General features: G+C 43.4%; 2 protein-coding genes across 3 annotated transcripts in view; one reads left to right on the forward strand and one right to left on the reverse strand.

The window, feature by feature from the left end:
- Positions 1–18,329, forward strand: part of SORBS1 (sorbin and SH3 domain containing 1) — a 1,099,691-nt gene that overhangs the window by 318,643 nt on the left and 762,719 nt on the right. The window lies entirely within an intron of this gene.
- Positions 1,497–15,666, reverse strand: LOC147711666 (uncharacterized). The gene is made up of 2 exons (XM_086920222.1): positions 10,345–15,666; positions 1,497–1,821 (listed from the first exon to the last, which is right to left on the reverse strand). The coding sequence occupies exon 1, from the start codon at positions 13,342–13,344 to the stop codon at positions 12,211–12,213; it is 1,134 nt and encodes a 377-aa protein (XP_086776348.1). The 5' UTR covers positions 13,345–15,666; the 3' UTR covers positions 1,497–1,821; positions 10,345–12,210.

The raw sequence follows: 18,329 nt of genomic DNA on the forward strand, positions 1-18,329 counted from the left end.
ATGACATGGTCAGTGACATCACTCATGACATCACTGATGACATCTCAAATTACATCACTGATGACATCATCCAGTGAATGTGTATCTTTCTGAAAAATAAATATTTTTTATATATGTATATCTAAAGGTTGATGGAAGAATAAATGGGTAAATAAATGTCTAAATGGATGATTTTTTGTGTAAAATTGATTGGTTAACTGACTTATTAAATGTATCTTAGTGAATACATATATTAGCGAGTAATGTTTAAATATTTAAATATCTGTATCTGTGTCTCACTTTGTGTATAAGTGGCTGCATGGGTTGGTGAGTAGCTACATGAGTGTGTATATGGGTTATTAGTTGTTTTTTTGAGTATCAGTATCAGTGTCTGTATGGTTCGGTGGGGGATATTACTTAGAGCACAGATGCATGAATGAGTGACTCACTATTTGTATGTATTTTGAAGACAGCATATATGCAAGACTGTATGGGTGGATGATTGTGTGTATGGGTGGGTTAGTGAGTATTTGTTTTTTGTAATTGATTGTTTAAGAGAGTAAATATGTTTCAGTTTCTGTAGAAGTATGTGCAGTGGTGTGTATATAGTAGTATAATCAAGTACATGTTTTTCTGATAGTTTATTTGCATGTGTGAATTTGTGTGTGAGTAACTATATGGATGAGTATTAGTGTGTAACAGGATGTATAGGTGTATGAGTACATATGATGAGTAAGTACATGCATGAGTGACTATATAGAACTGTTGGTGAATGAGTGGATGTGTATGTAGATGTTGGAATTACCTAATAAGTTGTTGTAATTGGTATTGGTTTCTCCTTTTTTAAGAAAATGTTAGTTTCTATTTTTGAATGTGTGTGTCAAAGGTTATTTTATGCTGATAGGAGGTCTGCCACTTTGTCACAAGGATGTTGTCATCAGTGATGTAATTTGAGATGTCATCAGTGATGTCATGAGTGATGTCACTGACAATGTCATGATGATGAAATATGTGACGTCATCAGCAGTGCATTGCACGCGCAAGTTATAGTGAGTCCAACTAACTATAACGTGGGAATTTCAATGGTTTTATGCGAGTAAAATTTCCACCTAACTATAACTGGTGTGAAACCTATGGTTTTTTCAGTGATTATATATATATATATATATATATATATATATATATATATATATATATATATATATATATATATACATACTTCAGTCTTGTGTGGGTCAGGAGAGCAAATGACTTTTTATTAAAGTGAAAGAAAAAAAGACATAAGCGTGGATAAGGGCTGGGTTGTAAAGTCTTCAAAATAAAGGATTGTCTCTAAGCATTTCCAGGTCTGGAGGGGTTCTTTCTATTTCGTTCGATGATCTTGTTTGTGGGGTGCTCCACAACTGTTCCTTTTCTGAATACCGAGGTCTGTCTCCTCCGGATGGGGAAGTGAGAGAAAAAAAGAAAATGAACAAAACAAAAGTGTCAGGTCTCTCTCCTATTCTCGAATGCTGTAGGGGTTAGTGCCACCATCACCTACACCCTAAGTTGTGCAGTGCCTAAGAGGGGCGGGGGGGATTTTGTTTCAGTGTGCCGTGCCCCGTATACCAATCCACCAACCCCAAAACAAAGAGGAGCCCGGCACTTGCCTTAGCCCACGACCCTCCGGGGTCGTGGGAAGGGGAGTCACAGCCTCCACTTCCCCTGTAGGAGTACCGGACTCGAGGGCACTGCTCCTAGAGCGGTTTTCCTCGTCGATCTTCGGTTCTGGTCTGGGGTGGTCCTGCTGCCGTGGTGCTTCCTCTACCTTCGCCTTCTCCTGTTCCGGCTTTCCTTCTCCGTCTGTTAAAATGGGGTTCCAAAGACAACCGGTAACCAAAGACCCTTTTATGTTGCCCGGCGGTATCGCCTCTATGACCCACCAATATTAATCAATGAAGAAGCAGGCGCTGGAGACTGGAAGGCGGGAAACGAGGATTTTATTCTCTCCGGAGGAGAACACATCAATTCAGACAGCAAGTATCGTCACGAGGTGCTCTAACCACATCTCTGAGGCCTGGCCTCTTATACTAGGGTTTATGACCTTTATTGCACATAACACATTCTCGCAATACTTTAGTACTTGAAAGAACATCCTCGGAATCTCCCCTTCAGACCCGTTCCCACATACATTTACAGTTGGATTCCCCACCCCGGTCACAACAGGTGATGGTTGTCGCACAGCAGGGCATTCCGCCGATTCACGGAATGCATGGGGTTGATCGGATCTCATGGGGTGGGGGCTTTGATCGGTTCGGGGGTCTTTTGATGGGGAGGGGAAGCTTCCTACTGTACGGGGTAATAAACAGTATCCGCAGAGCCAGGTGGCGGCCTGGGAACAGGGAAGACAAACGGGGACACAGGAAAAGGGGGTTTGCATCAAAAGGGTTTGAGGCCATGAAAGGAATGAGGGGAGGTGTCGCGCTGGGAACAAGATGGGATTCCGTGGTGAAGCTGCGCTGAAGAGGGGTTTATGACCCAAGGCATGAGAGAGCGGGGGTTGTCAGCGTGCGGGGGAATGCTTGCGAGGTTAAGAGAGAGAGAGAGACGCGCTGGCTATCAGCGAGGGGCAGGGAGGCCATGGCGCTCAAAATGGCTGCCGCTTACGCGCACGAATGGGCTTGGAAAGGGGCAAGATGGCGCCGATAATGTTCACCAAGTTTGTATTTATTTTTCACAGTCCTCCCTTTAACATTTCCAAGACATCTTGCTGGCCTATTTCCTATCTACACCTATATGCAGCGATCATAAGTAAGGGAGAGGGGACTTAGGCGAAAGAACTGTACATAAACATCACATTATAAACATCATATTGAAAAATCTCATCATTTAGTAGGCGGGTTCATCGTTAAGTTGGTTGCAGAAAAAGTCATCGTAATGCAATATCAGACTAGAATTACGTAGCGAGGGCGTTGGGTACAGATCATAGAATAAGAACTGGTAAGTTATCATATAAGTAAGTCCTTTTTGTATACGGCGGGTGCATAGTCAGTCCAATGGTGATTGGGAGAGAAAGGAGATACAGAAAAAATATCAGAGTTCTCGTTGTCCTTTGTCGTCTTCTGTCGGCACTGTTGAGCACCTGGATTACCTATCAACAGAAATGTTCATGTGGATTGAGTCGTTGGGGGTCTGCGGGTAGGGGTGCATTCTGTTTGGTTTTCGTCAGACCTCGTAGGAGAAATGCGTTACGGTTTTGGAGCAGGTGCATCTTCTTCCGTAATGCAGAGCATAGATTTCGCAATGGAAAATGCAATTGTTCCAGAATTGTGAGATCTGTTCGTTTCTTGAGTCTCTGTGGTGGGCATTTCCTGTTGCTTCCATCATCTTCAAGGTGCTTGGTAGCGGGCAGAACCACAGATTTTGTTTATCTTTTCTTCGGGGGCGACCCTTGGTGGAGTTCTAGGTCACCGTTCTGGGATTTAACATAGTTCGTGGTCTACTTAGTCGGAGCTCCCTCCCTTCTGACGCAGGGAGTACTCTTCTCTGGGTAGCTCAGTAGGATTTGGAGGAACTTGGGAGTTCGGGTGGAAAGGTGCGGGTGTGAACAGTCCTTATGGTAGGTCGGAGGAGGAGGGGATGGAGCAAGGCCAAGTCGGGAACAGATCAGGGGGACGGAGGGTTTGCGACAGGCGGATCCGTAACCATGTTCAGAGAGCGGGGACTTTTTTGGCACACGTTGATCATAGAGCAGGGGCTTCAGGTCAGCCCTTTCCTTAGCTTTGTTTGAAACAGTGTCCCGTCCTGCGACTTCTTACTGCTGTGGTCTCGCCTTGGCCTCCGTCGCTGATGTTCCACAATCCGCAGTCAGGCCGCGTGCTCCCACATCCGGTCTCTTTCCCCTCCGACAGTGATACCCTTAAATGAGTGTTGAAAAGACAGTCTTTAGAGATTTTGCAGAAAAAAAGGTAATTACATAAATCTATTTTCTCTCCCAACACCAAGCAACTGGGGTAAGCACTCGCTACATTTGAGATTTTTGCGGCTTACGTATAAACAATTGATGATGGATTTGCTGGATTCCTTACAACTTCCTTTTGTTGGCTAATTCCTTGACGCTTTGATGATTATTACGTTCATTTGTCATATGTTTATTATAGTAGATGTCAGTTCTTCTGGCAGAGACCCATTTCCCTAGTACGAGTCTTGCAAGGCTAGGCTGGTCTTCAGGGCCTTGTATTTTACAAAAAGTGCAACGTGCTATTCACCATAGTCTGATAGGCAACCTTCTGAGGGATGAACATAGGCTAAACAAGTCTTCATTGCATCAAAACATCTTATTTTCAGCAAGGCTTACAGCAACGAGGTCTTTCGATTTTCGATCTAATTTTTAACTTTGCATACATCTTTCTAACTTTCTATATAAATCCTCGCAACCTGGTTACTACAAAAAACTCGGGGGGTGGTTTGCGATAATTATTAAACTTATCCTCGGGGAAGGTGGGATCTTATGAAAAACGATTAGGAACACAGCGAATCGGAGCAAGGGGCGTTTTTCAAGTTCTCGTTCAGGGCAGCTGATACCAAACTGGGGGCATTTTGGGTAGATGGGGGTGTCTCGATCATTTCTTACAGCTTGGGGTACGGAGACAATTTTCAATGGGGATGGTCGCATTACCACAGACATATTTTATCATAGAAGCCACTGACAAATAGTTCCCTGAGAGTGGGTCAAATTTAGGGAACCTTAGTCGTCTTACCTGTCCCTTTCCTATCGGCCAATTTAAATTTCATCCATATTTTAGTAGAAAAGGAGAGGTAGTAACGTGGTACCGATACAATTTTATTTAGGACAAATTTGTGCAAATACTTGTGGTATTTGGGGCCAATCAGGAGGTGCACCAGGTTCGCCAATTAGGTGCCAGTTGCTAGGAAGAGGGAAAGTGTGGAGGGGTGGAAGAGTGAGTGAGAGAGAGAGAGAGAGAGAGAGAGAGAGAGAGAGAGAGAGAGAGAGAGTAAGAGAGAGAGAGAGAGAGACAGACAATAGGCCAAACAGTACACGTGTGACATGGGGAATGACCGTGTATTGTTTGGGCTATTCAGTGCGTGACCTAACGTTTAGACGTTTCGGGTCTGTGTTAGGATGTAGAAAGCATGCAGTTTTGGGACAGAAAAGCATTAGATCAGGTAAAAAGGTCGTGCATTGGGTAGAGCGTCCTTGTTGTGCCGTTTTGCAGCGCTAGTCCGTCTTCATGCATCGGGCGTGACGTGGTTCCAGATCCCTTATGATACTCTAATCGGGATTCTAATGTAACCTGCAGAGGGAAAAAGGGGGAAAAAAGGGGGAGGTAGGGGGACAACATTCGAACACATCAAATGTATGGGCACGAAAGTCCTTTACTTACCACATACTCGTACTTATCTCTTCGGGATATAATCCCTTAGGGTTTTGGTTTCCTAAAGTCATGGGGGCAGGCAATGTGATAGGTGGTTCATGGGGAGGTTCGAGGATGGCATTAAGGATCGTGTGTAGTGAAAACGCTAAAAAGAGGAATCAGAGGTGCCTAGCGCGAGGTACCCGGTTTTGTAGATGTATCCGGTCATCGGGATCCCTAAATCATTCCCAAAGCTGTGATGTTCTAAGGCATATCAGTTCTTCGTTCAACCCTGTACCTTAGTACCTTCGACCACCATGTCTTTATAACATTTTATCAATCACACCGTTTTACTTTACCCATTCTCAGAAGTCGAGGTCCTTCTTCATACGTCAGTTCCTGAGCTTAGTCGCATATCTTGGAGGCAGCGTATCATACCTTCGATTCGACCATCAACCCAGGGCCGAACAACCATTTCTCGGATAACCTTAAAAAAAGAGCAGAACAGTTGCGCACAGAAAAACCCTCCCACCGATACCCGCATTTACAAAAGTACGCGATGCCTATCCATAGCTTTTTAAGACCTTTATTTGTAGAATTATTCAGTACGTAAAATGTGAGAGCGCAATTCATATTTTGGCCTGACATGTCGTCGATGGAAGCACATACAGTAGGGGGTTATTTTGTAGCACAAGAACATGTAAAAAATGGTCTAATTAATTATTTGCAAGTAACCAAAAACATTTCATTGCGTGACGAAGGAATCAGGGGCATTTCAGTTCATAAATGGAAACACAGTCAAGCTCATCATAATCACATTTCCTAGATGTAAACCGCGGGTGTGCATCATAAGCGACGTTATGTATCAGTTACAACAAATATCAAAAATAAATTGTTCATTGAAATCAACATTTTACGGAACCCTTCTTAAATGTTCGCCAAGTGAACCCTCCTCCCTTTAACATCGAGTGCGCAATGGTTCATATATATATATATATATATATCTTAGTACATCAAGTTTCATTAGCTAAGGAACACCACGAGGCATCCGTTAGTTTCCATTGATACCAGCGCCATTTTGGGCGAGGCCGGTTTAGTCCGGAAGTAGCATCAGGGGCAAAATATCCCCGACAATTGGCGGTTGGACCAGAGTCCCTTTCGGCAGTTCAAAAGAAAACTGTGTTAACAGAGGGGCTGGTGGTGTGGACCGTCAATCAAGAGAGGGAGGGGGTAGAGTCTCTCTTACCGGGTCATGTTGATGTTCAGCCGGAACTTGCTCGAGTTCGTTAGCCCATAATGTTCCTGGGTGGTTCAGACGGAAGCTGATGCAGACACGAGAGCACCGCCATCTTGTTGCTGTGCCGTGGTTATTTCATTTGAGATCAATGCAACTGTTCCTCACCGGAAGCCTGAAGGGGCTGAGGGCTCTTGGGACTTTGGTAGAATCTTCAAAGTCGAGGGGATGTTTGTCGATGGTGGGGGCTTGCGCCCAGGTGGGCAAGTGCCCGAGTTGCAATTTCGGACAAAGTTACTCCAGCGGCCTAGACCCGCCTTTCGAGGGCCCAGACGCCATTTTGAGACCCTGTGGCAGCCACCTTTGCCGTATCCATCAGGAGTGGAAGAAAACTTCTTGTGATGGCGAAAGACAGAGCATCATGTTGCTGGAGCAGGACATTTTGGTTCGGGGCGCCAGGGTGCAGCAGTGGAGCCTTCATCTGGGGAGGTGAGGGAGGCTCACCCGTGCCGTCTCCCTCTCCCGGCGCATCCTACACCGTCCCTTGGAATCAGGGGCGCACATGATGACCACCCTACACCCCTGATTCCGACTCTTGGGGGACCACTGTACATCCGGTGCTCCGTAAATATGCCCGTCGGACATTGTGTGTCCTGTACTATGAAAGTATACCAGCCGGGTCTTGTATGTCCTGTGCTGAGAAAATATACCAGTCGGGCATTGTATGTCCTGTGTTGCGGAAATATATGGCCGTCGCCCGGCTGGAGGACATCGGCGTCGGGCCAGGGCAGGGAAGCCTCCTACCTGTGGAGGTGGAAGAGGCTCGTCCGCGTCGCCTCTTCCTCCCTGCCCACCCTGCATCCGTTCGATGGAGAAATTCGTGATGGCCGGACCAGGAGATACAAGGGAGGGGGTCATTTTCATCCGCCCCCTCCCTACTCGCGGTCCGGGGGACGCCATCCCTGGAAGGGTAGTATGGGAAGACCATTTCATTGCCTGCTGTGTGGAGTCTCCAGTACCTTCTCGCCAGCGATCTCTTTTTGGCCCATCGTTGCTGGCAGGCCCCGCCCCACACGTGCTATGTGTTTCGGATGGGCGGGACCATCGAACTGTTACATTGGAAGACTTCCGGAGTGAGCATAATATGTTTTGTATTTTTCCTATTAGTAAAGTTTGTTTTTTAGAGAGTTCTACTAGTTATTCTATTTACTGTTGGTTGTGTGTTTTACCGTAATTAAATCCTAAGTTATATAATAGACGCTTGGCTTTCTTGAGTCTTTTCTCTAACGGGGGGTTGTCTACACTGACCTGCAGTTGTGTTTGTTTTTCAGAGTGGGGGAGCAACAGGGAGCAATCAGTCCCAGAACTCTAACATGTCGTTAAAATTGGTCTGACGAAATCTGTGCCACCTAGCATAATCAAACGGGGTGGTCCTGTCTGTTCTGTCTGCACTAGTCTGATTGGTTTTTATCTCACGTCCTTTTCCTTTCTGTCGGTCCGTCCTTTCTGTCAACCCTCCATTCTTACCTATGCTTTGCAGAGTCGGGCATTGGGCTTTCCAGTGTCCAAGACATTTACAGAAAGCACATTGGTTTTGTTTTACATCTGTTCGTCCTGTGCGTAATGTCGGGGGATTACCTTCGGGTCGTTGTGTTCCGGGGTTGGCTTGTCGGCACATCCCTTTACACCGTTCGCTTTTCATGTCTACTCCTCGGGACTGTGCCATCGCTGGCCCTTCCCTTTGCCTACTAGACGTTTGGAGGGTTGTCCGTCGTGTCCCCTCACCTTTTCTGAATTCGTCGCCTTCCCTTCGTCGCGTGGCTTCTTTGCGCCACATACCGAGACTATCGAGCATAATAGGTGTTGTTTCATTCCTACGAAGGGCTATTTCTACTGTTTCTATTTTGTCGAGATTAAAGGATCCTCTCAGTGGCCACTGTCTTTCTCGATCCTTTTTCGTATATTTATGCCACAGCTCACTATAGGCTATAGCAATTAATCCATGCTTCATGAACATGTCCTTATTAGGGGTGCCTTCCAGCGGAGCCGGATGGTTCATCTCTAATAAGCGGTCCGGGCTAAACAGGCTACTAACCAGTGGGGAGAAGACAGGCATGACGGATCACAATGGGATAATAGTCAGCACTACCTATCTTATCACTGCGCGCAAAGACTAGACAGAATATTTCTATTCTACGTTGTTTGCGCGTAGTGAATACCTCATGAACCAATTCTGAGCGATCAATGTTAGGTCAAAAATAAAAAATCAATATGGTCAATGGGGAGAATAAGTAGGCTCGCAAAGGTTCGCGTCACCTACCCTTTCACTATCTGTAAAGAGGGGACCTATTTTTCCCTGTTTGCAGACAGAGAATCTCCAGAAAACAATCTATAACAGTTAATCAATGGGGGGAAGGGGCAATTGTTCAGTGGGGGAGAAAGATAGGTCCGACGGGTGCGTACCTATCCTTCGCTGTTTATAAAGGGAGAGCCTGTTGTTTCTCCGTTTGTAGACAGTGAATCTCCAATAAATTAACAAAAAGTAATACTAGTATTTTCTCAACAATTATCAATCACTTTCAATTATCTATCACTTTCGCAATTCGTCGTGTTTACACGACCTTACCCGGACCGCATGGACAGTTTCTCGTCTTCCGAATCCAGCGCCCGATCGTCCTCTTCTCTTCGTAATTCTCGTGGCACTCCTGATGGTTCCCAGTCAGGACCGCAGATCACTCGAGAGAGGTCTGTTCGGAACCAGTGAAGTTCGGATGATCGGCTGTCAGACGAGGGTCTATCGGACAGGGTACCTTCCGATCGTTGCAGTCGTTCACTCTGTCGTCGGGACCTCTCCCACTGGATCCACGAGTCGCTGATGGGCCCCACGTTTGGGACGCCAATTGTTAAAATGGGGTTCCAAAGACAACCGGTAACCAAAGACCCTTTTATGTTGCCCGGCGGTATCGCCTCTATGACCCACCAATATTAATCAATGAAGAAGCAGGCGCTGGAGACTGGAAGGCGGGAAACGAGGATTTTATTCTCTCCGGAGGAGAACACATCAATTCAGACAGCAAGTATCGTCACGAGGTGCTCTAACCACATCTCTGAGGCCTGGCCTCTTATACTAGGGTTTATGACCTTTATTGCACATAACACATTCTCGCAATACTTTAGTACTTGAAAGAACATCCTCGGAATCTCCCCTTCAGACCCGTTCCCACATACATTTACAGTTGGATTCCCCACCCCGGTCACAACAGGTGATGGTTGTCGCACAGCAGGGCATTCCGCCGATTCACGGAATGCATGGGGTTGATCGGATCTCATGGGGTGGGGGCTTTGATCGGTTCGGGGGTCTTTTGATGGGGAGGGGAAGCTTCCTACTGTACGGGGTAATAAACAGTATCCGCAGAGCCAGGTGGCGGCCTGGGAACAGGGAAGACAAACGGGGACACAGGAAAAGGGGGTTTGCATCAAAAGGGTTTGAGGCCATGAAAGGAATGAGGGGAGGTGTCGCGCTGGGAACAAGATGGGATTCCGTGGTGAAGCTGCGCTGAAGAGGGGTTTATGACCCAAGGCATGAGAGAGCGGGGGTTGTCAGCGTGCGGGGGAATGCTTGCGAGGTTAAGAGAGAGAGAGAGACGCGCTGGCTATCAGCGAGGGGCAGGGAGGCCATGGCGCTCAAAATGGCTGCCGCTTACGCGCACGAATGGGCTTGGAAAGGGGCAAGATGGCGCCGATAATGTTCACCAAGTTTGTATTTATTTTTCACACGTCTTCTCTCCCGGTCTTCTCCTCCTTCACCTCCTCGCACTCCTCCCGTAACTCGAAGACAGCGTTTTTAGCCCCTCCTCCGGAGCTTACTGCTTCCGTCCTGTGGGATCCAACAAAGGCATCTGGACTGTTCATTCTACTTCCTCCGTGGAGCATCTTGTCCGCCATTTTGAGGGAGTCCGGGTGAGCTGTCCATGTTGGGAACTCATCACAGCAGGGCTCCGTGGAAGTTGCATGGAACACCTACAGCAACACCCATGGTACGCCTCTTTCATGCAGAGTAATGCCTGAAAGGGAGCCATATTCACAAGGCTGTGAAAAGTCAGGCAGGGTGACTTTACCTGGCCTTGTAAATATGGGCAGGTACACTGCGACAATGGTGCGTCAAAGAAAAAGACGCACTGGTGACACAGTGGCCTTGTAAATGAGGCCCAAAGTGCTCAAAATATATATATTTATCCCTTTCAAAATATACATCATAGTACGTGAGTGGGTCTGTCACGTTACAGTTTCCTCGCATTAGGGTATGGGCTAAAGAATAGCAAATGCAATAAATTGCAGTGTGAGATTCATTTATTCATCTGGCTGCTGCATTATGGCTCTTGAAGGGTTAAAGCATTAACTACAATGTTAAGAAAGTAATCCAGCAAAGTTGCTACGCTGACCTGAGTTCTGACTGTTTAACCCTATTTTACTATTTAACGAGAGTAGCCAGCATTCTTCAATATCAGTCTACCTCTCCGGACTAATTCAACGCATGTGCCCACGCACCTGGCATAGACCCAGGTTGTGGTGGCTCCTCCCCCAACCACGTGACAATAGCTGTTGTCCGTAGCTTTGCCCTGGAACATAGCTGTTAAAACAAGGCGAATCTTGGTGAACAGTGCTCGTTCTCTCAGAACGTGGACTGTGAACTGGACAACATAGATTTAATTGTGAACATCATTCAGTAAAAATCTGTTTTAAAACAGGTTTTGTGCGAATTGGTAAAGTAGTCCAACCCGTTGACTCAGGCTATATGTTGTGGTTGGTGGAAGTCAAATGTTGATGTCAATTAAACAGACCAATGGTTGAAGCCCACTCACCAAAAGTCCCATTAAGTTTTTTTAAGTTTAGAAAGCTTTATTAAATAAGATATGCAAAGTAAAACATCAGTACAAAAACAAGTGTCAACTAAAAGAGATAGGGGAATATTAAAATGGAACAGTATATAATGCATTCCCCCAAAGGGATATATAAACATACTAAGAAACAAAGCTTTTATAGTTTTTTGTTTTGTGGGAGGGAGAGGAGAAAGAGAAATAAAAGGGGAAGGGGAGGAGGAAAAGGAGGGCAACTTAGAATACAAATTCAATATTGGAAATAGCTATAAGGAAGTACAAATGAAATCCATTAATAAACATAATTGAAAGATAAGGGAGTAAAAGGAAAAATTCAGGGAACATGTCTGGAAAGGAAATTAGTTAAAGGCAACCATAACAATCTCTTTTGATTAATAAAGGAACAGTGGTGACAAAAGCATGATCAAGCCTGTGGTGGTGACATAACAGGTTCCACCAAGCATTATATGAAATAGTTGAAGTATCTTTCCAGTTGGTCGTAATCATCTGGAAAGAAATAGCTATATAAAGATTTATAAATGTACGTACGTTACAAGGAACATTCCAAATGGGTGAAGAGTCGCCCAAAAAAATATGCACAATCTCAAAGGGATAGTCTGAGGCTAAGATGTCATTTAATTTTTATCAGATGCGAGACCAAAGGGACTGGACCAACGGGCAATGAAAAAACATGCGATTAAAATCGCTACTAACATGCGAGCAGGACCAACATTTTTTGGAATCTATTAACTTGAATTTATGTAAATCAGAGGGAGTAAAAAAAGTCTATTGTAAAAAAAAAAGTCTGTGTGGTGCTGGCAGAACGTGAAACAGTATGTATTTTAGACCAAATAGTGTCCCAAACCTGAAGAGGAAATTCTTGAGCTAGGTCTCTTTCCCATAAAAGCTCAAGTTTGGATTTAAGTCTGTCAATAGTGGGATGAGAAAGTATTTTATAAATGGCGGCAGCTCTAAAGGGAGTAGAAAAATCTGATGGAGAAGAGGGAGTTGGGACGGTGGTGGTCAGGGAACCATTCTGAGAAATAATAGAGGTTAGGGTGTGTTTAAGCAAAGGAAATTGGGAGGAGTGTGTATTAGAAAGATGAAAAGTGTCATGGATATCTGGGAAAGTTCTCAAGGAGTTATCTTTAAGTAATTGATCGTAGGTGATGATACCTTTGTTAATCCATTCTTTCCAGAAAAGCGCTCTGTTATTAATCTTCAAGGATTTAGTGTACCAAATCGGAGTTAAAAGGTGAAGGTTAGCTGGTGAAAGGAAGTTGCGAAACAATGAAAGAGCTAGTGCCTTAGAGTGTTTAAATGTGGGAGTAAGAAATCTCTTTGGAGGTTGAGATAACCGAGTAGCTGTAAGGAATGAAAAAGGAGCGAGTTGTGCGAGTTCTATTGAGCTCCAGGCTGTTAATGGAGTAGAAGACGGATCTGTTAGAAAAGGCCAAATTTGTTTGAGAGTAAAGACCGAGTGAAATCTAGAAATATTAGGAAAATTAACCCCACCTAAATTTTTAGGTTGATAGAGGCGAGAGACAGAAATTCTAGCTGTACGATTATTCCATAGAAATTTCATTTGGAGACGATTCACAGTTTTGAAGAAAAAGTGCGGGAGAGAAATAGGAAGCATCGAGAGGTTAAAATTAACAATTGGAAGTATCATCATTTTAGCAGTTGCTAGCCTCCCCCACCAAGATAAGAAGAGGGGGGACCGATCCTCTATAAGTAGGGACACTTTTCGTAGTATATCCTCATGATTGAGTTTAATGATAGTAATAGCGTAAAGAATACCTAAACATTTAATATTTTTGGGATTCCATTCAAAGCCAGATCCCTGGAACATGTGAGAGAGGCAACATTTGTTAAGAGGTAAGACTTCAGATTTGTCCATATTTAATTTGTAACCAGAAACTAAGGAATAGTCATGTAGTAAAGAGAAAAGTGCAGGTAGAGAAGTAAAATATCGTCTGCATAAGCAGTAAACTTGATTTCAATATTCTTATAAGTTAAACCATTGTAGGATGATGTACGCAGTATTTTTTCCAAGAAAGGTTCTAATGCAAGGGCGAAAAGAAGGGGAGAAAGGGGCAGCCGTGTCTAGTTCCTCTATGAAGGGAAAAATAGTTAGATTGAGCACCATTAACCCAAATAGAAGTATAAGGATCAGAATTACAGCAGCTGAATATAATGAATAATAGGGGGGCTAAAACCATGCCATCTCAATGCATCAAACATAAAATCCCAATTGACCCTATCAAAGGCTTTTTCAACGTCTAATGTAATAGCTGCGATAGGGGAGTCCATCTTTGAAGCAAGGTGTAAGATATTAAGGAGAGTTCTCAAATTATCAGTAATAGATCTACCCTTGACAAATCCAGACTTATAGATGTTGACAAGATCAGGGATGACTTTGTTAATACGAATGGCTAGAACTTTGGCGTAAATTTTACAATCTGTATTGATAAATTTTTGCAGAGGGAGGGATCTTTATCTTTTTTAGGAATTAGGCAAAGCTTTGCCTGTGTGAAAGATCCCCTGGATTCCCGTTTAGCAAGAAAGTGGTTGATTAAGGAAAGTAAGTGTGGTACTAAGACACTCTTAAAGTGGAGATAAAAATGCACAGTAAAACCATCAGGACCAGACGTTTTGTCTTTCAGCAGAAGAGTAATAGCATTAAGTATTTCTTTCTCTGAGATAGGAATATCAAGGGATGAGAGATCCACGGGATTGTCAGGAGATTTGGGAATGGATTGAAAGAAAGAGTCAATTTGTGCGGAGGAAGGACTGGACTCTGAAGTATAGAGGGATGAGTAGCATTGGACAAAACAATCAAGGATTTTAGCATCAGTGGACTTACAAACTCCCTGAGAGTCCTTAATGGTTATAATCTTAGATTTTTGCTTTTTGATTTTAAGATAGTTTGCAAGTGATTTACCTGCCTTGTTACGCCCTCCATACATTTTAGCATTAAATTTGAGAAGGTTATTGGAAGCAGAGTCCCAGGAGTGTTTATTATATTGTATTTTCACCTTGATAAGAGAAGATAGTGTGTCAGAGGAGTTAGTGGTGAATTAAAGGTGCTCAAGCTCTTTAATTTGTTTGAGGACTTGAGATGATTGTGAGAGGGCCTTTTTCCTCTTTCGAGAAACAAAATCAATAATACAACCTCTAGCGGCAGCCTTGAAGACATCCCAAATAAAGTGAAAATCCAAGGTAGAATTAAGATTGTTATGGAAGAATTCTTCCATGAAAAGCTTAAAGTGTTCAGTGAACTGGGAATCTAGGAGAAGAGAGTTATTAAAGCTCCAGCGTCTAGAGGCGGGAGAAGGTGAGGGGTAATCCATGTCCAAAATAACAGGGGCGTGGTCTGAAATAAGAATAGAACCTATTTCTGAGTTGGTCATAAATTGAAAAGCATGTTGAGTAAGGAAAATATAGTCAATACGGGAGTGTGATGCATGCACTGGAGAATAAAAAGGAGAATTCAAGTGAATCAGGATGGGATACTCTCCAGGCGTCTATAAGACCTCTGGAAGAAAAGGTTTTGTAAAAGGATTTTTGCATCTTATTGGGAACATATTTTGTTTGAGATTTCCGGTCCAAAAAGGGATCCATGAGTTGGTTACAATCGCCACCCACAATTAAATCATCAGTTGCATGTGAGGAAAGAAGTGAGGAGAAACCGTTAGGGCCATAAACATTACAAAAGGAAAGTTGTACATTGTTAACAATAACATCAACCATCTACCATTAGTGTCAAGAAACTCATTTTGTAACTGAACAGTCAGTGATTTATGAAACAAAATTACAACACCATTCTTATTATTAACCGCTGGAGAGCAGAAGGCTTCTCCTACCCATTGTTTACGCAGTGAAGACAGATCTTGTAAAGTAAGATGCGTTTCTTGTAATAAAGCAATTTGACATTTCAGTCTCGCTAAATGAGATAAAACACATTGCTTTTTGATAGGGTTATGAATACCTTTGACATTCCAAGAGATAATGCGTAAACAATTAATTCCTGAAAATAGAGTGTGAATTGGCAAAAATATGAAGAACAGTCAGGAAAGAGTAAGAGAGGAGAGGAAAAGGTTGAAAGATTGTTGTTAAAAAAGTATTGAGAACAAAAAAGAGCAAAAGGAGAGAAAAATGGTCCGTATGGCCACCATTGGAAAAAGAACCAGAACAGGTCCAATGGACTATAAAAGGTCATAGATTGAAAAAGAAAGAGAAGTAAATGTAGAAAGGGATAAATAAGAGAAATGTTGCCAGAGAGAGTAAAGAAAGAGAGGAACGACCTCCACAAAAACATGATAAAATGAGTAGACAGAGATAACAAAGAAGGGAATAGGGAAAAGAAGGTAAGGGAAGAGAGAAAATAAAGAGAAGACGTTAAATAGGGTAGAGAAGAGGGCAAGGGGGGACCGGGTCCCCCAGAAAATGACATCAAAAGGAGGATGGCAAAAAGCCAAGCAACCTTAGCCATGAAGGACAACTGAACAAAAAACATTAACGTGGGAGGGGGGCAGCGAGAAACAAGACAACCGCACGAACAAAAGACACCGAAGAGTACAGGTTGCCATACAATACCAGAAAACAAAGGAAAGGAAAGTCCAAAGACTGAAGGCAACCAAGTGAGACAAATGAAGGGAACTTACCAAACATCTAGGGAGAACAGCAGCGGGATGGAATGAACATAACAAACACTAGGATAACACGGATGGAAATCTTCGACAACAAAACTGCAGAGGGGAAGCCTGCAAGACATGAAAAAAGATGAACAAATGAAACATTATAGCTGCATTTTGCGTACTGAAGTAAATTGAACGAAACACAAAATAAGTCCTTAACCGAACAGCTAGGGTTAGCTCAATTCCATAAGCTCTCCTTTGTGAGTATGAATGAATTTCTGTAGGTCAGCAGGATCTTCAAAACTAAAGGTTCTGTTTTTATATGTCACTTTGAAAAAGCATGGATGGATTAAACCATAGCGTGCATTCATGGATCTCAACGCAGGTCTGAGATCTAGGAATTCCTTCCGACGGGTAGAAGTAGGTTTGGAAACATCTTGGGTGAAGAAAACTTTGTGACCAGACCAATACATCTGCTTATGTTGTTTGGCAGCATGAAGAATCATCATAAGGTCTGAGTAAAGGAGAAAGCAAGCAATTATACCCCTAGGTTTAGATGTAGGAGATGTAGACTTTGGCCCCAGGCGATGAGCTCGTTGAATGTTGAAATCCGAACATTTTGGGAGGCCAACAATTTGAAGAACTTGAGTTTTCAAAAATTGGATCATGTCCGACCCTTCAGAACCTTCTGGAACACCATATATGCGAAGGTTGTTGCGCCTGTTACGATTTTTCAAATCCTCCGTGACCTTTTTAAGCTGGCTGACCTCTTTGCTGAGGGCTTCAACTGTGGCAGCAACATCCTGAGCATCACTGATTTTTTGTTCTACATCAGAGAGTCTTGTATCAAGGCTAGACCATTTGTCATCCCACCTCTGAAAAGTAGCGGCAGTGTCTGTCATGAAAGGATGAATGAGGCGCAATTCTTCCATAATGTCCTCCAGAGTAAGAGGAAGTGGTGAATTAGATGGTGAATTTGGATCCTTTTTTATACGTTTTCCGGAAGAGGTCTCCGGCTCCTTACGACAACCTGAGGAGGTCCCATGAGCTTTATTTGAATGCGTGGAATCCATGCTAAAAAAATCACAACAGAAAAACTTCAGGTGGAAAATATCTCAACTGAAAAGTTGCAGATAAGTGCAAATTGAAAGCAGCAGCGGAAACAGTATTAATGTGAAGAAGAGGTTAAAAAGAAAGTATGATGCACAACCAATAATCCATTCAATAGAGAAATGACAATTCCTCAGCACAATACAGCAATGAAGACGTTGAAATGTGAGGTATTGAAAGTGTGCACCAGAAGAAACAGCGAGATATTGATGAAAGAAAAAACCCAGCAGCACAAAAATGACCAAATAACGGGAGATTAGATCGTATAATCTGTGCAGACTGGGGACGTTATGAAAAAAGTGCACGCAAACCACTCCTCGCCATATATATTGGAATGTCTATTGACAAAAAAGTACATAGAAAGTACTCAGGGGAGCCATGAAGCAAAATACACGAGGGAGAGTTAAAAAAAAACATAAATATAACGTAGCATAGGTTGAAGAAGGAATACTCCTCTGAATAAGGAAAAAATTTCAGCTATAAATGTCCAGAAAGCATCGTTGCAACATGAGGTCAAGAAATGCTGCGTAGGAATGCAACTAAAAGGGCAGCCGCAACCTGAAGAAAGCAAGTTCATCTAATTACGTGCCAAAAAGAACGCAATTCGGTCTAGAAACTTGCCATAACGTGCCTGGCCACTTCCGATGACCGAAAACATCGTTTCTGTGGGGTAGCGCTGCCTGAACAAGAACCCTTCTTCTGCGAGCCGGCTCGACCGAGCGGAGCTCTTCACTTAGCGGCCATCTTGCTTCGCCACGCGCTCCAGTCCCATTAAGTTTTTTATTCGAATTATTAATGTTCGGGGAAAACAATAGACTGTAGTGAAACTAATGATGTGTCAAAGGCCCGAACTAAAAATTAATGTAAACGTTTTCAGTGCTGAGTAAACAACGTGGGTAATTTGTTTCTGGAACGTTCCAAAATGGCAAAGAAACTGGATGAGTGCCAAACACTGCGCTTGTAGAAAGCTTGTAGAAATTAAAATAACTACTACTCTGGGTTCTATAAAATGTGGAAGTAATTTTAAGATTATATTAAAAAAAGAAACAGATGAAAAACAGCAAGCAGCCTTCTCTTTCCACCAGTATCATCTAACACAGGCAGAGAGACATGCAACCGACATAACTATGGTGAC

This window comes from Lissotriton vulgaris, chromosome 5 (assembly GCF_964263255.1).
Source record: "Lissotriton vulgaris chromosome 5, aLisVul1.2, whole genome shotgun sequence".
Taxonomy (NCBI): domain Eukaryota; kingdom Metazoa; phylum Chordata; class Amphibia; order Caudata; family Salamandridae; genus Lissotriton; species Lissotriton vulgaris.